This window comes from Coprinopsis cinerea (genome assembly GCF_000182895.1).
Source record: "Coprinopsis cinerea okayama7#130 chromosome 2 map unlocalized cont3.2, whole genome shotgun sequence".
Lineage (NCBI taxonomy): Eukaryota > Fungi > Basidiomycota > Agaricomycetes > Agaricales > Psathyrellaceae > Coprinopsis > Coprinopsis cinerea.
Window position 1 is genome coordinate 371,547 of NW_003307543.1, and position 24,289 is coordinate 395,835.

General features: G+C 51.9%; 8 protein-coding genes across 8 annotated transcripts; 5 read left to right on the forward strand and 3 right to left on the reverse strand.

The window, feature by feature from the left end:
* Window positions 1–1,138: 1,138 nt before the first annotated feature.
* On the reverse strand, window positions 1,139–4,841 carry CC1G_13830 (hypothetical protein; the record flags this gene model as incomplete). Its single annotated transcript, XM_002911749.1, has 3 exons — window positions 1,139–1,809; window positions 1,875–4,447; window positions 4,810–4,841. 3 exons carry the CDS (start codon window positions 4,839–4,841, stop codon window positions 1,139–1,141), a joined length of 3,276 nt encoding a protein of 1,091 aa, XP_002911795.1.
* Window positions 4,842–5,129: 288 nt separating this feature from the next.
* On the reverse strand, window positions 5,130–7,827 carry CC1G_13831 (Trf5; the record flags this gene model as incomplete). The annotated part of the gene is made up of 6 exons (XM_002911750.1): window positions 5,130–5,765; window positions 5,818–6,020; window positions 6,091–6,304; window positions 6,332–6,728; window positions 6,776–6,946; window positions 6,998–7,827. 6 exons carry the CDS (start codon window positions 7,825–7,827, stop codon window positions 5,130–5,132), a joined length of 2,451 nt encoding a protein of 816 aa, XP_002911796.1.
* A 407-nt stretch (window positions 7,828–8,234) lies between these two features.
* On the forward strand, window positions 8,235–10,715 carry CC1G_10693 (hypothetical protein; the record flags this gene model as incomplete). The annotated part of the gene is made up of 3 exons (XM_001832792.2): window positions 8,235–9,513; window positions 9,581–10,024; window positions 10,109–10,715. The coding sequence occupies 3 exons, from the start codon at window positions 8,235–8,237 to the stop codon at window positions 10,612–10,614; spliced, it is 2,229 nt and encodes a 742-aa protein (XP_001832844.2). The 3' UTR covers window positions 10,615–10,715.
* Window positions 10,716–12,232: 1,517 nt separating this feature from the next.
* CC1G_10694 (hypothetical protein) lies at window positions 12,233–13,512 on the forward strand (the record flags this gene model as incomplete). Its single annotated transcript, XM_001832793.2, has 4 exons — window positions 12,233–12,247; window positions 12,334–12,568; window positions 12,634–13,110; window positions 13,175–13,512. The coding sequence occupies 4 exons, from the start codon at window positions 12,233–12,235 to the stop codon at window positions 13,510–13,512; spliced, it is 1,065 nt and encodes a 354-aa protein (XP_001832845.2).
* A 545-nt stretch (window positions 13,513–14,057) lies between these two features.
* CC1G_10695 (alternative oxidase) lies at window positions 14,058–15,647 on the forward strand (the record flags this gene model as incomplete). Its single annotated transcript, XM_001832794.2, has 9 exons — window positions 14,058–14,118; window positions 14,178–14,335; window positions 14,405–14,590; window positions 14,662–14,745; window positions 14,801–14,925; window positions 14,991–15,073; window positions 15,133–15,208; window positions 15,266–15,517; window positions 15,584–15,647. 9 exons carry the CDS (start codon window positions 14,058–14,060, stop codon window positions 15,645–15,647), a joined length of 1,089 nt encoding a protein of 362 aa, XP_001832846.2.
* Window positions 15,648–15,719: 72 nt separating this feature from the next.
* CC1G_10696 (hypothetical protein) lies at window positions 15,720–18,077 on the reverse strand (the record flags this gene model as incomplete). The annotated part of the gene is made up of 3 exons (XM_001832795.1): window positions 15,720–15,979; window positions 16,067–16,627; window positions 16,691–18,077. 3 exons carry the CDS (start codon window positions 18,075–18,077, stop codon window positions 15,720–15,722), a joined length of 2,208 nt encoding a protein of 735 aa, XP_001832847.1.
* A 607-nt stretch (window positions 18,078–18,684) lies between these two features.
* Window positions 18,685–21,403, forward strand: CC1G_10697 (hypothetical protein; the record flags this gene model as incomplete). The annotated part of the gene is made up of 5 exons (XM_001832796.1): window positions 18,685–18,834; window positions 18,891–19,040; window positions 19,098–20,328; window positions 20,376–20,864; window positions 20,928–21,403. 5 exons carry the CDS (start codon window positions 18,685–18,687, stop codon window positions 21,401–21,403), a joined length of 2,496 nt encoding a protein of 831 aa, XP_001832848.1.
* Window positions 21,404–22,027: 624 nt separating this feature from the next.
* Window positions 22,028–23,694, forward strand: CC1G_10698 (hypothetical protein; the record flags this gene model as incomplete). Its single annotated transcript, XM_001832797.2, has 11 exons — window positions 22,028–22,093; window positions 22,150–22,159; window positions 22,215–22,333; window positions 22,402–22,498; window positions 22,746–22,778; window positions 22,837–22,913; window positions 22,986–23,040; window positions 23,096–23,209; window positions 23,258–23,371; window positions 23,426–23,466; window positions 23,527–23,694. The coding sequence occupies 11 exons, from the start codon at window positions 22,028–22,030 to the stop codon at window positions 23,692–23,694; spliced, it is 894 nt and encodes a 297-aa protein (XP_001832849.2).
* Between the last annotated feature and the right edge of the window lie 595 nt (window positions 23,695–24,289).

A 24,289-nucleotide genomic window follows, 5' to 3' on the forward strand; every position in this document is an offset into this window, starting at 1 on the left:
CTTAATCCGGATCGAGAGCGCTTATGCTGCTGGAACTTAGTAAAGGAGTAAAGGACGTCCCCTTAGGCTTGCTGGGTACATGAACAGTACTTATTGAAGATTTTGAACTCTTATCAATATCACCACTATCCCCAAGTCTGTCTCTATATCCTTCAGATGAAAGAATCCAGATTCCAAGGACACATCATCCATCATGATCGCCTGTGCACAGCGGGTAATCGACGATGGTGTTGTCTCTCGATGAAGAACGGCCAAATGCAAGGAATGTCCCGATTCCTGCACAAGTGGAATCGAACCCGCGGCCTTTCCGTCTACGAACGAAACGCTGAATCGCACAGACCGAGCATGATCGGACGAGACGGCCGGCCAGCCTGAGACACCCATAGTATAGGCGATAATGGCCTCATGGTTATCTCCCTCTTGGACACCTTCACAAGTGTGGAGACAGAGTGATAGTTACAACGGAGAGAAAAAAAAGAGCGTATCATTTCTTTATGTAAATCACCAAACGAACTATGTAGCCACACAGAAAAAAAGTAAGTACTAAGTATTTTAGCAAGTAGTGGTAGTAGTAGAAAGCGACTTGTAGAACCAAATTTAACAGACTTTTTTGGACTTCAAAATGAAAGAATGAAAGAAAGAAAGAAAGAGTGGATGTATGACAGACGATGAGGATGACTGCAGAAAAAAGAAGGAAATGAACCTTGGATTGATACTTGACCGAGACGAGAGAGAGAGAGAGGAAAAAGAAAGAAAGAAGAAAGCATGGGGAAAATAAAAAAAAAGGAGAGGAGAGTAGAGTAGAGAAAACGACTATACTGAAAACGAATAGGTACTTGGTAGGTAGGTAGGGAGAGTAACAGTACGTAAATAAACAGTAACTAGCGAGGGGGATATCTTGTATAAAAAAAGTTCTCGTATGAAGCAGCAGGGGCATCAGCAGCAGCAGCAAATGACGAAACGAGCAAGCACTCCAAATAGATATAAAAAAAAGGAAAAAAGGAGACCAAAAAAAAGTAACGAAAGGGATTACTCCAGAGATAATGTATCAAAAGCAGAAAGAAAAACAAACCAACGTCTAAACAGGCACAACAGAGCCCATCCACAGCACCTCCTAAACCCCCAGATCACCCTCCTTTTACGCCCTCCTCTGCCTCGAGGACCCCGCAGATCCATCAACAGTAGCAGCCGAGGCGGGGGGTAACGGACTATACATCCCTCCCGTAGCAGTAGTAGGCGTCCCAATAGTCGACTTGTGCGACCCAGCCAAATGAATCGCACTCCCCAAAAACACAGAATCAAACGACGGAGTCAACAACGCCGCCGATGGCATTCCTTGTCCCTGATCATACTGACTGGCGGAAGCGGGTGTACCAGAAGGAACAGCAGGGAAAGCATCAAAGATATCTTTGTCGAATAAGGGAGAAGGGAGTGTCGAAGCGACTGAGACGAGCGAGGTGGGGCGGCCGCCGTTCCCAGTGTCCATAGGAGGGTTCAGCGGGTTGTAGCCCAGGTAGTCGGGGGATTTGAGTGGCCCTGGGGACCCGAGGGTCGAGGTTGGACTTGTGCTCCCGTTGGATTCGAGGACAGGTGGAGGGGGCTGAGCGTCGACGGTCCGGGTCCTAGGCAGGGGAGGAGCGTTCGTGCTATCGATCGACGAACGGCCCTTCAATGCACTCTTCAAGCTCTTCATCGAGATCGACCGTCTTGGTTGGCGGTTCTCATACTCCGGACCTGACGGGATAGCAGACAGCGTATCAGGGAGAGGAGGAAGGGTATACACAGAGGGAGCCTTCGAGCTCGCCGAGTCTGAAGTAATCGCTACCACACATCAGCTATGTAAAAAAACCCAAAAGACACAGAAATCGACTCACCAGACGCATTACTCAAAGTACTCCCACTCGACTTTGTCCTCGACCTCGAAAACATCTTGCCAAACGTCGACGTCCTCGACCCACCACCCGACTTCTTGGGGGACAAACTCGGCCAGGACTGCTCCTGAGAATGGTTGACACTAGTCATACCAAAGTCATCCACATCACCATGGGCCACACTGCCATCAGGGGTAATCACAGCAGGGATGGACGAATAAGTGGTATCATCCGAGAAATCCGACGCGATACTCTTGCGGGAAGCAGCACCAGGTCCCCCAATCATCGACTTGACACTCCCCAACCTGCGGAACGTCGAAAACCTCGATTTCGAACCAGCAGACTTGGGCACCGGGGCGAGCGAATCCGCTTGAGGAGTTTGAGGCTGGGGCTGAGGCTGAGGCGGGATATGCGGCGGCGGAGGCGGCAAATTGTGGTGTATCGACATCCTCGGCTTCTCCTCCTCTTCCTCCTTTCCACCAGGACTAGGCAACCTCTCCGGCAACTCGGGCAACCCCGTCTCATCCAACTCAACCTCCACACCCGCAGCCCTCGCACTCGCAACCGACATCTCCTTCTTATGCTGGTACCTCGCCTTGGAAAGCGGGATAAGGAACGTATGTCGCAGTTTCGCCTTCCTAGCAGCCTCATCCTCCTCCTCCTCCTCCTCCTTCGCCTTCTGATCCTCAAACGCCAGCCTCTTCTGCTCCTCAAGCTCAGCACGGGCTTTATCAGCAGCAAGAGCAGCAGCCAACTCCTGCGCCTGCCTCTCCCTTTCCCGCTCCTTCTCCTCCTCTTCCTTCTTCTTGGCAACTTCCGTAGGAAGCTCACCATGCTCCAACGTCGATTCGAGCATGACAGCATTTTGCAGGAGGGATAGCAACTCGGGGTTGCCAGGGCTCTGGAACGGCATCATAGTCATCCGCTTCTGCTTGCGAGGCGTCTGGGGGAGTTCGTGTGGTCCAGCAGGTAGGGCAACCTCAGCTTCGCGAATCTTCTTGTGCACGACGGCCGTGAAGGTCGTAGGTTTCGAAGAAGCAGCAGTCCTAGTAGTGGCACTTCCATTCGCCTTCTTGTTACCACCATCTTGTGGTTTGGAATCCGCTTCAGTAGGAGTGGGGGGATAGTTGATGAGATCGGTTTTGCGAGGAAGCTGGGTCGAGGAGGGAGGCAGGAACATGACGTTTCCTCGGCTCGTAGCGGGGGTGACACGTTCAGCCCACGAGAGCTCAACCATACTGTACGGACGAGGGGACACCGACGACCCAGACGACAAAACCGAGTTGCCGGTCTGAGGCGGCGAAAGGAGGTTCGAATAAGTCGCAGTCGTGGGCGTCGTGTCGTCAGCAACAGCAGGCTTGGAAGCATCGTTGGCAGGTGCACCAGTAGCAGATTGGATCTTGAGAGCCTCCACGTCCAGGGAGAGATCCTTGTTGTTGCGACTAGCCGGTTTCTTAGTTTCGCCAGCTGGAGGTGCTTGAACCTCGGAGTTGGGCGCGAGTTCTTGCAACAGCTCGGAAATGGGGCTGACGACGGCGGTGGGGGTGTCGGGTTCGACGGGCGCGGATGATGGCGGCGAGATTGGAGACTGTGATTCGGTCGAGTCGACTGGCGAGGCAGCGGCAGTGGGCGTCGGGGGCTCGTCGTTCTCCACGACGACTGGAACCGGCGCCGCTCCCGTTGCTGGGGTGGTGTCATCGATAGCCGTCGGTTCCTCAGTGAGAGATCGTCCCTCCTTCTCCCCCCCACCCTCCACCAGACTCTTCGGCTGGCCATTAGGCTCAAACTGGTCCTTGACAGCAGCCGCAATGAACGGCGTCGGCGCACTCCCCTCCTGCACCTTCTCCCCAACAACACCACCCTTCGCCTCAGCCACCTTCTTCGCCCTCTCCACCGCCTCCGCAAACGACGTCGACCTCGGCATGACAGGCGGCCTCGCCGCCGCCGTCATCACCGTCTGAATCGTCGCATTCGCATTCGCCGCCGCCGACCCATCAGGACTCCCCAACGGACTAGGCGACCCCTCGGGCGTGTACACCGTCGAACCAGGCGAATCCGGAAAGTTGAACGTCGGAGAAGTCAAAGGGGTATAATCCGGCCGATCGTCCAAATCCGTGATCACACTCGACATGGACACAGAGCGTCGATAGTCGCGGTCATAATTGAACCCCATCGACGAGCTCGAACGACTCGGTGGTTGGCCCATCCCAATCCCCGTCCCCATCCCCCCACCGGTGCTGTGGCTGGTGACACCGCCGCTGTTGCCTGTATGGTTGGCGCTGACCATCCGCACGGGCTGCGGGATCCTGTTCCCATACAACTCGCCCTTTTTCTGTACGCGGGCTTCAGGAGGCGGGGGCGCACCGAGTCCAAACGTCCCCCGCGGAACAGGAACACCGCCCTTCTTCTCAAACTTTGCAATCTTGTCCCTCAGCGCCCCAACACTGGGACCGCCCGCAGACCCACCGAGGCCAGGCGAAGGCGACGTCGCACGCGAAGGCTTTCCTGCATTCCTTTGTTGTTCGAGTGCTGCAATCCGTTCCTTGAGGTTGGTGACAGGTATCTGGGGTTTCGACCTAGTAGCGTGCCATGTCAGCCGATTTCTCTGGCGCTCCCCGAGTCGACGAGGGTCGGTTGAACTCACATTATTACCAGGATTTATAGAAAAAGCATACGACGTCCTGCGATCGTATAGATTTCAGGACTTGGGTCAAAGGAGCGGGAATTATGGGCGTAGAAAGAGCAGGGCCTGTGGTTGTAGACGCTAGCGGTGATGATCACACAACCCCCCTGCGATTTTGGAAATTCAAGGTCAGCAAGGGCCATCATTTCGGCTCAATTATTCCTTCGCCGCACGGAAACAATGGAAACCGTCATACAAGAAGCTCAAATTCCTGCCTATGTACACTACTGTAATGGTCGTGGCCAATTTTCGTACAAGCTACAAGCCGAAAGGGGGACAAGGCGCATAAACCAGCAAACAAAATCCAGGCCGACAAGATAACCATCTAGACACGATCTATCCGTTACTCCGAAAAACGCCAGCTGGCGAAAACATTGCAGCGGGCTCATCGTTGAGTTGACGGCTTGGCATGAAAACCTGGGTGGCCCGGGGAAGAACAAGTACAAGTAGCAGGGGGTGTCCTACAGATAAAAAAATTACATAAATCTAAACCTCAACAATCAACCGTAAAAGAACATCCACAAACCTGTGCAAAAGTTGGTAGGGTAGCCAAGCAACTATCCGAACCCAAAACATCAATCACTATCCTCTCCAACCACATCTCCTCCCAACCACGGACCAATCCCCTTCGACAACCAATACGACCTCTTCTTATCCTGCTTCTCCCTCTCGACGATGGGATCTCTATCTCCATCCCCTAAACTCTTCCTCCTCTTCGCACCCTGACCCTCCTTCTCCTCACCCTCCTCAAGCTCAACGACACCCTCTTCATCCGAATCGTACAAATCATCATCATCCTCGTCTCCGGAAGTCACATACACCGTATGATAATCGACCTGCTGCTTGCCCGTGCGCTGGCGCTTCCGGGGAGGCTGTCGGATATCATACCGACCCTCCTCCTCTTCTTCGTCGTCTGACCGATGGTGATGATGATACTGGTAGTCGTCTTCCTCCTCGGAATCGATAAAGTTGACGATAGGCTCGGATTTGGAATTGGAAGTCGAACGTTTGGCAGCACCTTGAATTCGGAGTTCTTTCCCGTTCGGTTTCGAGTTTGAATTCGAGTTGTTGTGGGCGGAACTGCCGTTCGACTTCGAGCTTTGCGGTTTCGAAAAGGACATCGACGGCGGTGGCGCTGGGTCGACGTTCAATATCGAGTGCAAAACCCGGCGATCGTACAATTCCTGCACGAGCCTCCTATGATTCAACGTCTACAAAGAGCCACCGTCAGACGCGTCCAGGACCATGCGAATAAGACCATACCTCCTGAGTAATCCCCATAACCGTCGCAAGGATACTCAAATCCTCAGGGTCATGATACCCACGAAGATTCACAGACTGCCCACTCCTCCTCGAATTGATAATCCCAGCTCGCAGATACGCAGTAGCAGTCAGAATACTATGCGCTCCCGCCAATGCCGTCCGAACTTTTTGAAAACCATACGACCCTTTGGATATATCATTCGCTGTCAACAACGCCAAGCATCAGTAACCGCCCATTGGAATCGAGGGAACAGATAGCCTATAGGGACTCACAAGGATCAGCAGGATCTTCAATCGACAACAGCCCCCTCTTCTGATAATCAAACCACCCCCTCTGCCGTTTACTAAAATACGTCCCACCAGCCCTAACCGAAATCCCAACCTCATCATAATTAAAGAAACACCCATACAGCTCAAAAAACTCCATCACCAACACACCCAAATTCTGATCAGGGTCAATCTCCCCTCTCCGAATCTTGGGGTGCATCTGTAAAAAGCTGACGGCCAGACAGACTATGCTGTAGCTGCCCAGGCCGCCGGTGTAGACTTCGTTCATGCTGCGTTGGGCGAGGAAGGCTTTGGTGATGAGGACGAGACTTCGTAGCGCGAGACTTGTTTTGGGGTTACCGTTGGCGTCGAATTCGGGGGTGTTGGAGGTAGGGTTGTGAAGGTGTCGTAGGAAGCCGTTGATAATGTTGCCAGAAACGAGCCCGTTCTCTTGGTTGATACTAATATCGACATTGAAACGACCATGCGTAGTGACGAACTTGACGATAGGAACGCGGGCTTTGGCGATAACCGTGACGCGTGAGGTGATGCCAGCACGTTTGAGTGTATTGGCGAGTGTATGGAGAACGGAGACCTTGTTACTATACGCCATGGATTCTGAAAGGATGACCAAGTCGATATCGCTGAAACAACGTGAGCAAAGGCAGTAGATACAGATGATGGTGCGCACCCCATTGGAAGGTATAGTTTCGTCTCGTAACTCCCGAATGGCAGCACAGACGCGTCGGGAAACTTGCTCTGCACTGTTACAGCGATCTGTTTCACAATCAAGCCGCGAATCTCGTCCTCGACTGGGGTAGGCGATATCCACTTGACAAAGGCTTCCACCTCCTTGTGCATCCTGTATATATTCGTCAGTCAAATGGCCCACATGAAACGAAAAACCACTCACATCTCAGCCACGTTCTTGCAACTCTCCAAATTCAAACCGCGTATCCAGGGAGCTTTGTTGGTTGGACCATAGTCGTAGGCGTGTCTCTTCACATACAAGTCGTCAAAGTCGAATACGAGGCCATACTGAGACGGCTTGGAGTCACGTACTCGGTCTCTTTCCCTATCATCTTCCCTGCGACTCCTCTTCCCTCTATCCCATTCCCTTTCTCTTTCTCTATCCCTGGACCGCGACCTCGACCTCGACCGCGATCGTTTCCGGTTGCGTTCACGCGCTCGTTCGCGCCTACTCAGCTTCCTATCCCTCTCGCCTTCATCTCGCTCCTCGCCATCCTCGCCATCCGTCGCCCGCTCTTTGCCTTTTGATTTCGAAGACCCTTCTGTACCAGTCACCGCCTTCCCTTTCCCTTTCAAATCGCGTGCACCCCTTTCCTCGTCCGCGTCCTCGTCGTCGGAAGAGACAACGCCCAAGGGTATAAAGTCGTCTTCATCCGCGAATGACGACTGGCCATTGGCGACGTCCTTTGTCGATGTCGATGTAGACCCCGAGGCACGAGCTTCACCACTACTTCGTCCTTCTTTCCCGCTGTGCTCCTCCTTCTTTCCATTCCCATTCCCATTCCCATTCCCATTTCCTCCTCTTCCCTCCTCCTCCTTCCCATCCTCAATATTAATCATAACCTTAGGCGTCGACGTCCCACTCGCATTCGCACTGCTCGGTGCAGACCGTTTTCGCTTCCGCTTGTTTTTGCGTTTTTCAGAGCCGCTCGTGTTGGCGTTTCCTGGTGTGTTTTCTGGAGGCGTTGTGGCGGGTGGTGGTGGAGGGTCCATTGGGTTTGGGGTTGGGCGGTTAGGAACGAGGAACGAGGAAGAGGAAGGGAGAGTGCGTATCAGAGACTAGAGTGAAGGTGGCGAAAAGAATACACAAGGCGAGTGCCGAAGGGTGCCGTGTGCTGATTTGATTGCCGGAGTGATCCTTTCTCACCCCTATCTTAACCCCCAAGTTCCGAGGCCGTCAGCTCGGTTGGTTTTGTAACTGTTGTTCATCGTTTCCAGGCTCTACGAAATGTCTACCTGACCACGTAGGGTCCAAAGTCTGATGCGATCTCTCTACCAACCCTCCGTTATCTTCGCAACCAAGGCGTAGCACCCCATGGCCAAACAGTGGGCACCCACAACCCGTTGGGCGGCCACTTCTTCAAAATCAATGCTGTTCCCCCTCTTTCCTCATTACACCCATGTCTCTGAGAGGTACTAGCACCTACGACAGCATGGAAGAACGAATCCGCGGTGCACCAACGCGACTCTACGTCCCCAAGCACGTCAAACCTCTCCCTGCAAACGACTTCACCTTCAAGACCTTGCACAAATCCAAAGGCCGCACAGCACCCACCTTCACCCCAGAACCCACTTCCCAATCCCCCCAAATCCTCGCTTCCTTCCCTCCAGAAATCATCTCATCCATCTTGAAACATCTCATATCATTCAGGAATAACATCCTCACTTCCAACACCCGCAAATTCATCCCCCTTCAACGTTTAGCTGGAGTCCCATTCTCCTCTGTGTGTCAAACATGGCGTCTCAACTACTGGACGTTCATGTTAGGATCCAGGAGTAATCGCGATTCGAGCGCTTACATCGGTTTGACGACAGCCCAGCTTCGCTCCCTGCGCGAGTGGTTCCCCGAGATCGCTCCTGTGGGGTGCCTACTGTTTATCGGCGATCCCAACGATTTTCTCCTAGCCGACCCCAAGGAGAGCCTCGTTCAGAATCCAAGTCTCGACTCCCAGGCTCTCAACGCAGTTGAAGCAGTGGAATGGGCGGAAGTTTGCTCTAGCGAGACCGTTGAATCTCGCGTCCCCCGACTCGAGAAGGAACTACTCGAAGTGGCCGAACGTCTCTCGAAGCAGACAGAGGGGGTCGTAGAGGACACACAGCAACTCATGGTGGACGAAATCATATCCTTGTCAATGGGGCTATGTTCAAAGATCCTCACATATCTCGACCTCTTCCCCGCAGTCAAGGTCGCAGAGATACCGTCCTGGGTTCTCCTCTTCATGTGGGGCATCCCAAGTATCCACACTCGCCCACTGTCGTCCCACCTCGCCGAACTCCTCGGCGTGCCGATCGTCAGCCCGCAAGACCTCGAAGATCAGTTCAAGGAATTAGTGGCTCGGTGGGAGAGGATGAACGTGGTGGGGTACCATCTCTGCACCGCGGGGATATTCCTTCCTTCCACCAACTATGATCATTTGGCTGCGTTCCTTGTCGATAATACGGGAGGCTCGCCAGGGGATGTCATGTACGAACGTATCAGCGCGGCATTCGCTCAGAGGTTCAACGACAGGAGGCTCAGGTACCCTGTTGATGCTATGAAGCATCTTCGGGGCATAGGTTTCCGGTCCAGCTCAACAACGGACCTCTACCACGGGCGTTCTATATTAGAAAAACTCCTCTACATGCTAAACGGGCTTGAAGCACTCTCCGAGGTATGCCTAGTCAACAGCACAGACCGTCGTAAGCCAACTCCTCCCATCCCAATATCGAAACTTTGCTAGAACTGATGAGCGATATTTATGATTAGAGGACGCAATCCACCGAATCTTCACCACCCTCCACGAACTCCCCTTACCCCCAAACTCACAATCCACACTAACCACCCTCATCCTCCACATCAACTTCTCAACACACTTCAAACGCTCCTTCTGCTCCGACCTCAAGTACTTCCCCGACCTCTTCCCCAACTTGCACCACCTCGAAATCACGGTCCCAAGAATCTGCAGAGAGCTCTTCCGAGAGAAGCCGGGAGAGCGGTTGTGTCGCTCTAGGGTAAGGGGAGGGACGTTTTATTTGACGGTACGCCCGAGGCACGCCATGATGGATGAGTGTAATTCGGAGAATGAGATTTATGATCACCGGGCGGGGACGGGGGAACTCGAGATTCTGCATCTTGCTGATGCGCATTATGAGGAGATGAAGGATTGGGATATTCAGATACGGATTGAAGGCGATTACGGGGAGGACTCGGGTGAGTTACGATATTAACCGAACCCAACAGAGGTTCGACTTGTTCTATCTATCTATATGTCTAACCTCTCTCTCCGCTTTGCAGTAAAACCATACCTAATCCTCCTCCCCAACAAACCCTACATCCAAGCCCTAACCATCAACCCCTCCCGCAACCCCGCAAAAACCGAATGGGGATGGGAGCAACGTCTATACCAAACGTCCTTGGCCGAGTTCAAGAAATGGACTCTCGAAGAGATCGATGAATCAGAGTATGCATGTTATGTCTGGTATCGATATCCTTACTGGAGGCCACTCGACTCATACGCCAGTACCACTACCGCCACGGCGGTCGATAGGACTCATTGGAACTGTGGGACCGTGTCGAACTTAACCCCGGCGGCGGACTCGGGTGAGTTGGAATACGTCCAACTCCCACAACCCCCTCGGGACGAATGGGATTCGACGGATTACGGGTCTGATACAGATAATGAGCAGTACGGAGGGGAGCTGGATGGAGATGAGGGTGTGGTATGGGCGGTTGTTGAGCCCACTGTCCCCGAGTCTCCAAATTCGGATGTGGAGGTAGAACTTGATAATCTTTTTTCGTGATACTGCCGACATTGCTTCCAAGCCAGGGGCTGAGATAGTCGACTGTATAATACGTTGATATGCTCTTATTATGTCAATTGAAAGATAAAACAAAAAAAAAACCAAAAAAAAAAAAACCGGAGACGCTGTTTTGCACTCCTCAGGGATAGGCCTCAGTAAAAACGCTCAGTCAGGTTTGCACGAATTCAGTCATGATTTGGTCGGGGAGCAGTCAATTTGTACCGGCAAAGTCAAAGTCCAGTCAAATCAAGGCATTCATCAATCTTCATGCCAGCAGGGCAACTCTCCCAGGCACTCTTGTCTCCTTTCCACCACCTGCACCCTCTTCCCTTCGACTTCTTTATTTAATATTTGGCTCCACTACACTCTCTTCAAGGTGAGCTTACATAGATTGATCAAGCCTCGATGCTCGCATAAAATTCTAGAATAATATCGCTCTCTGGACCCCTCTACTTGTATCCGTGGCAACGTCGTTCACTGTCTGTCGAACAACGAGTGTGTGGTTTTTCCTTCCTTTCTACATCGATAAGCGCTGACATGTAAGCGCCCATCGGCAATGCGCGTCTTTCAAGCGGAGCTTCAAAAGCAGCCTCGCACAGCGCGCATGGCAGATCCAGATATTCAACCAGACGACGACCTTCCATAACGTCGTTATCCCATCCAGTCGCAGCACTTGCGTCTTCTTTTGCGATGGCCAGTACCTCAGATCCCCTCTGGCGAAGGGGTAGAACGACCAACACCCCAGATCTTCTCTGGCAAAGGGGCAGACTCGTCGAACAACATCGGCTCAAACACACCCTCTCGATTTCTACCATAGGCAGACCAGACACGCCAAGTTATTCAGCAGTTCATCGCGAAGCGACGGGCGCATCCAGGGACCTATTATCCTCTCTTCCACCCGAAACTTTAACACAGATCTTCCTTTCAGTGGTGTCCCCTCGCCTACTCCATTCCATCCAGCACTCCTCGACTTACACATTCATCCCAGTCGGACAGTTGGTCGCTGCGGGACAGCGAATTGCTCCAACATGTCGAGCCTGGCGCTCGATTTACTACACCTCTTTGCTTGGATTTCGAAGTAATCGACATGGCGCGTATCTCCGGGTCACCATCGACGAGCTCCTCACTCTTCGACAGTGGTTTCCCGGCATCGAAATAGCGGGGTGTTTACTGCTCTCAGAAACGGATCCAAACGAGCTCCTGATGGCTTTGGTCGACGATCATTGCGTGATACGCCTGTTGAAAAAGGACCCAGTAGCGCTGGATGCAGTGGAGATAGTGGAATGGGAGGACCACGAAACGCACGACACGGGGACGGGTTTAGCCGCCGGTCTTGACCTCGAAGCGTTCCGAAGGACTCAAGATCTCTTAAGCACCGAAGTTCAAGTTGAAGGAAACCGCGAAGCATTGCGACGGTTGATGATGGAAGAAATCATCTCGCTTTCCTTCACCTTGATCTCTAAGATCATTGAATTCCTCTCAACATTCCCGTCCCTGAAGATCGCCGAAATTCCGCACTAGCTTTTGCGTCCCCTATCGGCATGCCAGTGCCGACACTACTTTCCAGAGTCCTCGCACCTTGTGCAGTCCTTGAACTTGCCAGCTGTCTCACCGGCCGATGCCTAGCGACAAGGTGTGATCCTGTTCAACAGGCTAGACGGTATCAGTGTCGTCGGTTACCCGTCCATTGTTGAAGGGTTGATATCGACATTCGCGCAGCCCCATCCCAACCACAAGAATCTCGTTGTATCTGACCTGGAGTTCCTATCGAGATTCAGGACCCTCTACAAACCATCTTTCCCACCAGACGAGTACTTCCGTTCTCTCAAAAGTATCGGATGGTTCTCCAACGGCCGAAGAGAACTCGCGCACTACGGTCAACTGTTGGAACAGACCCTCTTCTTCTTGGAAGGCAAGAGCGGATTGACTGAGTTATATATCTCCAATACGTCCTGTGAGAGTTTAATCATGTTTAGTTCCTTTTGGAACTTGCGCTAATAAGTCCATTCTGTTTACTAGACGACTCTGTCATGGACGAATGGTATCCTTTATTTTCCACTCCCCTCATCCAATCGTCTTCAAGTACCCTCCGCAAGCTAGTCCTCCACGTCACCCCAACTCTCCGATACCACGTTGTTTCCCGAAACTTTAGAGAAGACGGATTCCATCTATGCCCAGAGGCATCCAGCTCACTATTCCAATCCCTCCCCAGTATCGAATATCTCGAAATTCGTGTACCCTGGATTTGCACAGACTTTTTCAAGAAGCCGTTCAGCCCTCCCAAACATCAACGCGGTGGAACATTCGTCGTCATAGTCCAGCCTGGCAGTTCACAACCTATAGCTTGTCCCTCGAAGGGGTGGTTCTACAGATTCAATTCTATTGGAGCAGTAAATGGTATAATGGATGCAGCTCGAGGGTGCTTCGCGGACCTGCACGGATGGGATGTCCAAATTCGTCTTACAGCGGATATCCTAACTCAATTTCAAGCCCATGGTATGTGACGAGTGAACTACGAGACTGCCGATTACCGAAACCTTGGCTTACCATCGACCCATAGACGGCCCACAGATCTACACCATCGCAGTCCCAGTCCACGACGACGCCAAAATGCTCAAGCTATATGTTGCGCGAAAGCACGTGGTCAGCGAGGGCCGCTCGAAGTGGGTCCAGGAGACCTACGAAACGCCAATGGAGACTTTTCGCAGCTTGACGAGGAGGGATCACAGGATGCAGCTGCTGCGGTGGTTGGCATACCCTGCGTGGAGTCGAAGCGGAGGATGGAATACGACATTGGGAGAGGACATGGGAGTGCCTCGTACAGCTATTTTTGAGGACGATCCATACTTCATCCTCCCCGATTCGGATGTCGATGGTTCTACGGGTCTCGCGACTTGAATATTTACCGCCGGTACATAATCGTTTACTTTGATCCTTTAGAAAGGTAGAATTTATGGCCCATCATTCCTCTCACTGCCTTGCCTTTGCGCCCATCTTTCGTTGTATGAGGTTGAACAAGATCAATTTAGACTTCTTGCACTGCAGGTATTCCGGATAGATCTTTTCCGTGATACGGATAGCCAACTTCCTACCAACGCACAATGTGAATCGGTCTGAGTAAGAGTACTTACGCCATGAAACACCTTCAAGGTTAACTACCACTACAGCAGAGCCTGTTCGAACCATGATCCGTGGATACCGCCGCGTACGGGCGTCGACCGGGTCGAATCGGGCGCTCGATGTTTCAAAGGTCGTATATAAGAGCGCTACCCAGATGATTAGAAGAGGACATAGATCATCTACTCACCTACAACATATCTCACTATTTTCCGATGTTGAGGACGACCGTACTACGGACCGCTAGTAATACCCTGCAGTCGCGTCAGCCCTTCTCGGCAACTCGGACGCTACCCCGCGTCACCCCTATTCTTGGCAACAGGACTATGCACTCGTCGAGCTGTGCTCGTGCCTCCATCAAGGCGGGCGCTACTACCAAGCCTTCAGGTGAGCGTTATCCCTGTCCCATTAACTCCAGTTGACTAAGTTCAAAAAACTATTCGCAGATGGCACTGCAACTTCTAAAGAAACTTCCCAAGGCCGAAAGAGCCCCGGATCCCCACTGACTACCGAGAGCGCCGTTAGCACAGTGCCAACGATGGTCCGGGGAGACTGGGTCCTCTTCCACCCTGTATACTCACCAGCAGAGCTCAAAGCTGTCGAGGTTCGTTCCTACTTGTATCGTCCCTTGTTCCTAAGTTCATGGTCGACATAACCATCTCGTGTTTACTAGGTCCTGCACCAAGAACCCAAGACCGTGGCGGATAAAGCAGCCAAAGCCCTCGTAATTATTTCTCGAAAGCTTTTCGATGTCTTCTCGCTGTACAAGGCCAAGCCGCTCCCTCCGAATTACAAGGAACTTTCTGTGCAATACTTGAGGGATAATGGGTACATTTTGGATGAGAAGGGGTGGCTTCGGGTGCGTCTCAAGGGTTTTACCAGCTCTCCATGGCGTTGCAAGCAAATTTATTAACTTTGAATTGATGGCAGCGTATCTTGTTTTTGGAGACCATTGCCGGCGTACCGGGTATGGTGGCTGCTACCATTCGACATCTTCAAAGCCTGCGACTCATGGTCAGTAGTGAGTTTTGTGTACCTCTTATTTCGTTTCTGACTTCGTTCATTCCAGCGTCGTGATAATGGATGGTATGGGCTTAATCAGCGTTTACGAGGGATGGTCGGAGTACTAAATGCTTGCTTTCATAGGATCCATACGTGCCTCGAAGAGGCAGAGAATGAACGGATGCATCTAATGTGAGCCCCATACTTCGTAAATATTCCGCCAGATTTGGGAGATTGACAGATTTGGGCTGGTGCAGGACTTTCATGACACTTCGCCGACCCTCTCTACCCTTCCGAGCAATCATCTTAGCTGCACAGGGCGTCTTCTATAACCTTTTCTGTAAGTTCTGGAGCAATTCTAGATATAAACATGTGACTGACTAGACTTGTCTATGATAGTCCTATCGTACATCATCTCTCCCAAGACCTGCCACCGCTTCGTCGGCTACCTCGAAGAAGAGGCAGTCTACACCTAGTATGTCCTATCTCATCCCCCATCTAGCCACACCACCTAACATCCACTTCTCACCAGCACCAAATGCATAAACGAACTCGAAGCCGGCCTCATACCCGAATGGACCTCCAAGCCCGCCCCCGAAATCTCAATCGACTACTGGCGCCTATCTCCTGACGCCAAAATGCTCGACCTCCTCTACGCTGTGCGGTCAGACGAGACGACACATCGGTTCGTCAACCATAGCCTTGCGAATCTCAATCCGGAGACAGATGTCAATCCTTTTGCGCTGCGCGAACCGGATATGCATACGAAGGGGAAGAAGATATCGTAAGTTCCATTGGAATTGCTAACGTTGAGGTGTTTGGGAACTAATGCGCAATCGACAATGTATAGGTTCGAAAGGGATGAAGCAGAGGCATATGTCAAGAACTCGCATGACTTGATTGAGAAGAAATAGATTACGAGTAGACCTTCAAGTTCACACTTCCAGTACCAGACTCCGTGTTAGTCTACCACGCCCACAAATTCCTTAATTCCTTTCCTGTACGCGAGTATCCCATGAATAATCCAACCACCGCATCCCTACCATCTTGGATTCACCGTATGCAGCCAGAGCGTCATCAAGCCATTCGCCGTACTCCCTTCTCGAGGCGTAGTACACGATCTGGTCCCACCGCCTCGTCCTAGTGGAGTTGGCCGCCCTCTCCGCCAGTTCTGCCCTTTCCAACCTAATCATTGAGATCGTCTCCGTAAAAGGGGAGATCACGACTATATGTCTGGGGGGCATGGCTAGAATTTCAAACACAAAACACGGCGTTAGCGGCATGTTAAAAGGGCTCTCAAATGGAATGCACTTGGAAGTATGTATACACTCACAGTTTTCCAGTCCAGATGGCCCATTGGAACTTCGATTCCCGGAAGCAGTTTCTCTCGTCCGAATCCTGAACTCGACATCCCAGTCATCCATTTCCCTGAAATGGGGTTCCGACAATTTAACTAAACCCGGGACCACGCGAGCCTCCATCGTCCTCAAAACCTTCCCTACCTCCCCACCCGAATCCGCCTCGCCTTCGCTGACCTCAAGCGCTCTCGGACAAGTTTGGCCCCTCGCCGATGACCGACACACCGTCACAATAAACGTCCCATTGCGTTTCTTTGGTCGACAAGGAGGTCCACCAAAAAGCGAAGTGCAGATCTCGGGAACGGTGACGTCGATGTACTCGATGTTAGGAAGCAGCTCATCAAAGCGGCGGAGGAGCATGCAGTGATGACGGGTGCGGCCATTGCTCGCCTGTTTTTGGCGATTGCTTTCGAGAGGGGTGTTTTCCCCGTACTCGTCGAATCGAAGGTCGAGGATGAGGCGTTTGAGTGTCGTCGCGGAGCTGTCGATAATCGGGATGGAGAGAAACGGAGATGGAACGAGGCCGTAGTCCGAAACTGGAGGCGACGATGAGTACTAGTTCCCATGGGGGAGAGTAAGGAAAGGGAGCCACGACATACCATTTGCAGCGTAGATTTCTTCGAATACCAAACCGTCGGACTCGGATGGAGCCATTTTCATCCCCAGCAGTTCGTGGAGGACGCTGTCGAACCCCACCGTCTCGAACTGACAGTTCGACCTCCATCCCAAACCCTTCAAAGTCTTCAACACCGATGGACATACCATCCCTTCTACTAAATGCTTGAAACGCTCCCGAAGGAGGCTCTCAATGGCCCATCCAACACCGTGGCCAAAGCATGTCTTGAATTCTGGAGATGGGACGGTTTCACGGAGGAAGATACCGAGGATACTGAAGGGATAGCCGACGATGTTGACGTAGTCCAATCTTCGGAGTAAAGCGGATAACTGCGAAGAAAGCGTGTCTGGGAGGACATATCCGCCAACGAGGTCGGTAAGGTGACGATCAACGGCGACCGAAGTGTCCGAGGAGACCGGAAAAGTCGTCGTTGGTTGGTTATGGGTCACGGAAGTGTAGCCCAGCGCAAGAAGCCAAGCTGGAAGTTCCAACCTTTTAAGGTTGGTAAACTCTGCCAAAGCTCCCAGAAGCCGAGAACAATATGCAAACGCGAAGGAGACGAGCTCTTCTGCGAGGAAGGATCGACGCAGTGCCCAGATGTGATCATCTTGTTCTAAATCTTCCTGAGGATCGTCATCCTCGTCCTCTTCCTCCCCCTCAGTGCTGGCTACTCCCGCATTACCGTTTGATTCTTCCACCTTCGCCACCTCGGATGTATCTTTGCACGCGCCGCGGCAGATGTCGAGTACGGGTTGCTCGATGTTAGGTGGTGGCCCTGCAGGAGAGGTGGTTGTACCGGGTTCTGACCACTCTATGGCTACTACAGAGGACAAAATCTCCGGGTCGCTTGGAAAGAGCTGGTGAAAGGAGATGTCGGGGACCTGGTCTGTGCCATGGCTGCCAATGGTCGAGAGGGGTTGATTGGGATCCCCCAGCAGAAGCAAGGCCCCTTCGATCTTGAAATCGGGATGCCATTCTCGTACTACAGCAGCTTCTTCAACGGTGCAACCGATGTAGTCCACGCCGACCTGCTTCCGGATCGAGGGGGAGCATAAGAGGATTTCCAGATACAGTCGGCGCCAATTTTGACACAGGGATGAGAGTGGGTGACCAAAGACGTGTCGAATCGAGACAAAGGTGTAGGTGTAAGAATGGACCAAAACGTCGTACTTGAGCCATTCTTCAAGGACGTCGAGGATGATGTCGGTCGCGATTTCGGTGGGAAGGGCGTCAAATGCGGTCGGTGGTTTGGTCCATTGGCCACCACCTGTCATCTGAGGCACCTTGCGTCGAACGGTGGTCGGTTTCAGGTGTTTGAGACGCGATAGCTCCCATATGATACCTCGTCGCCATTGTCTGGTGCGCGCCATGGTCGTGGGGATTGGGAACGCCTGCACCACACCGATATCATCGGTTTCTTATAAGTGGGCCCGGTTTACAGGGTCATAAGGGCAACTTCCACGGTGCTGGTGTGACTCTGGTAGTAATAATCAGTGATTTGCGGGCCATGTGAAGACTGTATCTGAATGACAGGAACGAGACCAACGTAAAGAGTAGATTCGGGCGAAGCCGTGCAATCTGGCTGGCTTTCAAAATGGCACGCTGCCGGGATTGCCGATCGATGTTTGTTCAACTCGAAAGTGCCAAACAAAGAAGTGTCTTTGTGGTGACTGTCGTTCGTGTTCAAAACGACCAAGTAAGTGACATCCAGAAAAACTTGTTGAATGAGTTTGTCTAATGCTCTCATAGATTATGAATGATTTTCCCCTTGTCGCTGGAGGGTAGAGGTTTTGCATGACAGGCCGTGAAACCCGAAAGCTGTGACCGCTACAATGGCGCCGTAATAGTTCAAGGAGATTAATTACTCCTGGCTACAGCCATGCAATGGACTGGCATCCACATTGCTGGCGCTGAAATGTCGAAGGTGGTTAAGGCCGTTGGACGGACACCTTTCCCACCAACCCTTACACCGACTCCATGGACACGACGCCAGCGAATGGACCTAGTTGTTCTCTTGAGGATAGCAAGGACGTCCACATTGATGTAAACGAACAGGGTGAAGACGAGAAGGGATATTCGCCGAATGATGAATCTCGCGGGGCAAAGGGACCTGGCTTTCCATGGGAGGTGAGCGAAGCTGTTGCGCATTCTCTGTATTCCATTGGGCTAACATGGATAGAAAGGTAGGCAAGCGATGGTCATGCGAAGATCCTCTCCGTTTTCCTATTGTCAGCGAAGGTCAGACGTTAAAAGAATGTCGCGAAATTGTGGAAGTTCTCGACAACGGAAAGTGTGAAGCTTGGAAGGACGAGATTCAGAATCTCTTGATCTTCGTGCGTCTGAAGCTTTAAAGGAAAGCGTCGAGTGGTTGTTCATTCCTGGATAATTAGGCTGGTTTGTTCTCCGCCATCGTCACCTCTTTCAGTGTCGAAGTAGCTGGCTCGTTGGAAGATTCACCTGAAGATGTCACCATTCAGCTCCTCACCCAGCTACTCGCTGTCCAGCTGAACTCGACAGCCAACCCCACTGGTATGACGGTTCCAGAGGTCCCTTCTTTTGCACCACCACCCAATGCAACACGTGTCAACATCCTCTGGACGGTCAGTTTGACCCTCAGCTTGGCCGTGACCACAGTCGCGATTCTGTGCCTCCAATGGATACGCGAATACCAACGTCAAGACCCCGGTCGTTCTCACAAAGACACACTAGCCAGTCGACACGTCCGAGACCGGTCATTTGCCGCCTGGAAAGTCCCTTTCATCATCTCAATCCTCCCCATAATCCTACTTGTCTCTCTCGCGCTTTTCCTAGTCGGTCTGGTGGACTATTTCCACGCGATGAGTCCCTTGACGGCATGGATTCTCGTTAGCGTCGTCGGACCCACCCTCCTCGTGGTCGTTGCAACAACCGTCCTCCCGGGCCTGTATGATTTCTGGGTCATCAACGGATGGCAGAACCGATGGCGCACGCCGTCCGACCTGTTCCCTTCGTATTGTGCCTACAAGTCACCTCAGGCTTGGGCATTTACGATGTCCTGTAGCACCCTCGTCATCGCCTGGTCGAACTTCAAGGATCTATTACGTCCTGCTTGGAAACGCCGACCACCACCGAACAGTCTCACCAAAGTCCTCAACCTCCCGAACTGGATTGCGTATGATGGGTGGTGGAGGGGTCATTCGAAGGACGATTACGTTTCGAGCATCTTCTCGCTCGCACAAGAACTCAAAGGGACAGAAAGCTCGATCCCTCATGGCGTATACGACTGCCTACGCGACATGCAAACCGCTGACGAACTACGGAAAGCCAGTAAAGCGATCCTTGGTCCAGAGAACGTACCCTCGCCCAAGTTCTTCGACGAGAATCGGGTCCCGGTTTTAAAGGATCTCGTCATGTTCAATGTCGGGCAGGAATTGTTCGTGTCCCAGGGACTGAAGCACGATCTTCAAGACTGGCAGCATCTCCATCGGCTGGAGCTCTTCACCAGGTTAAGCCAGAGTCTGGGTTCGATCCGAGAGGGAAGTTACACCTATGGGAATCTGGAGCCCATCTTGACGATCGAATGTCCTCCGCTATTCAACGACGTCGACATATCGAAGGAGAAACTTCCTTCTCTTCCTTCTGGTAAGTCCCATGCCCTTTGATCTCCCTCTTTACTGACATGTCTGCAGGTCTTCGAATTGAACTGTTCAAATGTTTCCAAGATCGACTGAACGAGACACAGAGTACCCACCCCCAAGGCTGGGCTTGGCCCGTCGTCACTCCGAATGTCTTCAACTCAATGCTCGCCCTTCTTTCCACCTTCGTTCTCGATCCCGTTGAAGATGTCGATGCATCCGATGAAGAAGGGAAGGCGGCCTTGGTCCAGTCGACAGCAGCAACCAGGTGGCCGCAAACGTTTTCCATGGTTGACGCTGGCTTCAGATCCTTAGCCAACCACCCACAATCATGCGACTTGTTCATCAACTGTCTTGCACCCTGGATGAACAAGTACCATAAAGACGCATTCCGTCATAATAAAACCTTGCTTGTAGAGTCGAATGGAGTCTGGGAGTTTCTCGATGCGGTGTACTCGGTTGGAATCGAGGACAGGACTTGGGAGCAGGCGAGGTTATGGGAGAATTTCGAACTCGAGATTGGGTTTAAGGTGATGTCACCGTGTAAGTCAACTTTACTCAACATTTTATTCGCGTACCCCCTTGCTGATATGACGTCTCTTCTAGCTCTCCGTATCCAACTCCTCGACGACTACACATCCGCGCTCGCAACCTATCCAAATCCCGAACTCGGCACTGGCACCCTCCCCAACCGCATCCTCGAAATCGCGCTCACTTTCATCCTCGACGAGCACAGTCCCTCGACGGACCGCATATTGCTACGTAACAAGATTGACGGGGCGTTCCACCTCCTTGTGAGCTTCCAACGGTACCTGGACCTCCAAGGATTGGACTGGCGATTCTGCAGGCAGGGGCTCCTCCCGTGGACAGATCCGGCTAATGAAGAAATGTTCCTTGCGAATAGGGATTTACTTGATGGCGGGGATGCGACGGGATTCCTGGACTTCTTGGAGATCTTGCCTCGGAAGTGGGACTCCGAGATGTATTACAACGAGCAGTGGAAGAGGCTGGGTGGGTTGCTTGGTGAGTCTGAGGACGATCGCGAGTCGCTGGAGATTTCGGACCACGAGGGGGACATGTAATTGTTCTAATTCTGACAGCATTGTGCGTGTATGATCTCTGTATGGATGCGAGCGAGTCAATCGAGTTCCCGTGGGTAGGGTGAGGCTATGGTTAATTCCAGTTCTCAGGAGCTACGTGCGATTTGCCCTACGACTCCAGGCTAAGGGGATTGATGGGAAAGCGGAGGATGGGGCTGGGTAGAAAGCAATCCTTCTGGCGCTTGGAAGTGATATAGGCGTCCGTCCCTCCTTTACTATTTCGCTAGTAGAACAAGGCCAGCAGGCGATGCCTCGGAATTGATGGTGTGTGACAGATTGGCGCTGAAGCGCCCACAAGCTGCACTGCTGTGGCTCCCCTTCTCGGGTTCTCCACCACAGCCTTTGAACTTGAACAGCCAGATAAATGATCATCGGATGATCGTTTACTTTCACTAGTGCAACTAGGTCTTACTTTTGGAAATTTTCGATCTTCAACGTTCGCTACCATCATCGGAAACTGGAGAGATTTTATTTCATCTCTTCCTCTCTATCCAGCATCAGCTGCCCGTTTTGAGCACCCAGCCACCAGATGGATAGGCTTAACAGGAACCTCGACCACTTGTCGGGACCTCAGATGCCCACACGTCTTCTTCCACGACTTCGACTATGGTGACAGCCAATGCTGACGCTTTGCAAGAGGCAGACCACGTCTTTTCTGCTCAGTGGAACGTGGTAAGTCGGGCGCTCATCCGACATATGCTGTGGTGCTGAAAGGCCGTTCGTCACAGAGGGTTTTTGGTGGGTAACATATCCCTTACGCTTCAAGATTGGGGGCTGATCTATTCGTGATCAGTCGCTGGCGCAACCTTTCTGGTGTGTATCCGTTGTTGGAGACTCGTACTCGTGCTACCTCCCCATCATGCTCACTCAAAGCTAAAGCTGGCAGAGTACATCCAAACCCTGGAGCTAGAAGTACGTCGACCTTCACTCTGGAGGCGGCCACGCACAACGCTCACCACTGACGGACCTTCACGTCCCAGGTTTCACTGGTTTGGCCTAGTCCATGGAATCACGTCAAGATCGTTTATTTTCTCAATCGCTTGGTGCCTTTCATGATTATCATATGCGGAATCTACTGTGAGTTCATTCCAATTCTCCTTGCATTCGCGGTTAGTGGGCTCAACTCTCACCTACTGAATAGATAACTTGTCGACGCATCTCATGTCTAATTTGGTGAGATCCCGGGATAGCTTATAGTACCTGTACTAGGTGGATCATTCTAATCTGAGGCTACCTGTCGTCAGGAGTGCAGGGCGCTATTTTCTATCGGATGTTGTGAGTATCTGTGGATCAAAGATGCGGCTACTCTCTGACTGGTATAAAGGGGGTGTTGCTTTATCCATCTTGATTTCAGAATGTGAGCCATATCCGTCGGGTTCCGAGCGCCAACCGCCTGATAATCGGCTACCCCATAGTAATATTGTACTTCCGGGTTTACGCCCTCTCTGGAAGAGGGCGGGTTATCAAGCATTTCATTGTGATCAACGGCGTTGTGAGTACAGTCTTTTCTCTATGAATAAACCTGCAACTGCTCATCGCAATCGCTGGGTAACCGCGTATGTAGCTCATCTGGGCGTCGTCGTTGGCGTTAGTCGGGAAGTACCTGGAGCTAGGAACATGTGAGGATTTCGTTTGCCATTGTGATTGCATCTATCTAACTCTTAACTCTGGCAGGGACTACGTACGAGTCTAACAGCCGCATCCTGGGATGCACGACAAGTTCCACTTCTGCCAATCACTCTCAATTGATTATGATTAGCTATGCCATACTCCTATACAGCGGGATCGGTAAGTTGTAAACTCTTTCATTTGCGTAGAAGTACTCACTTGGTGCAGCCATGATGGTTCTGTCCGTCTACTACGGCCTTCGCGGCTATTGGCGATCCAAACACAGTCCCCTGGTTAAAGTTTTCTACCGAGACGGCACGTTTTACTTTATCGCTTTGACAGGTAACCGTTTTCTGGTATATTGGACATCTCGACCTAACTAACGATGAACAACAGTAATGGCCACTTTAAACGGGGTCGCAGCAATCCTTCTTCCAGTGAGTTCACTTTGAATGTGATTCCCCATCAAATTAGACGCTCATCCGGCACTTCTTCAGTGGCAGTATCGGTTCTTAATGGCAACGTATGTCTATTCACCAGTTCCAGATACGATGCTTGCTGACGATGACACGAAGTCCCCAAGTCGTTATACATACCACTTTGTCGACTCGGATGACTTTACATCTGAGAGAGGCAGGGCAAATCGGCATTATCGGGTTCAGTGAGCCCAGCCTAGACTCGATGACATTTCGAACCTGAGAGCCCGTCTCTCGTCGTTGGCGTCAACATGTACCTCTCTGTCACTTAAATGCTTTATGGAGTTGTGATCGATTCCTTTATGTTTTTGTGTTTTGTCGGTGCGCATGCGAGGCTAGCACCGGTTATAGCTTCGTCGGTCCCGTTTCCGCCTAGGCATCCTCAGAAGCCTTCGAAGCCTATATCCCGTCCTGGAACGTTGAAGTCAGCGGGGGCCTTGTCATGGTGTCACGCCAGAAGCTGATGATTACCACCGGGACTAGTCTGTGGAGAAAACCTCGTTCCGACGAAAGCATGGGAAGCGTTGGTGCACAGGCCTGCCCCGGGCGCTAAATCTCAACGCAGAGATAACGACGAAAACATGTACAAGGTAGAGATCGACGTGGGCAGCGATTCGTTTAAGCTACTAACATGTTTGTAAGCTCTAAGAACGACCATCTTTTGTTGGAATTGTATACGTTCATACTCAGGCCGATTCTGCGGGTAATCCACGATAGCCGGATGGGCGCTCCGAACTGACGGGACCATGTCCACTGGTCAGGCCATTTCTCCCGACACCAAACG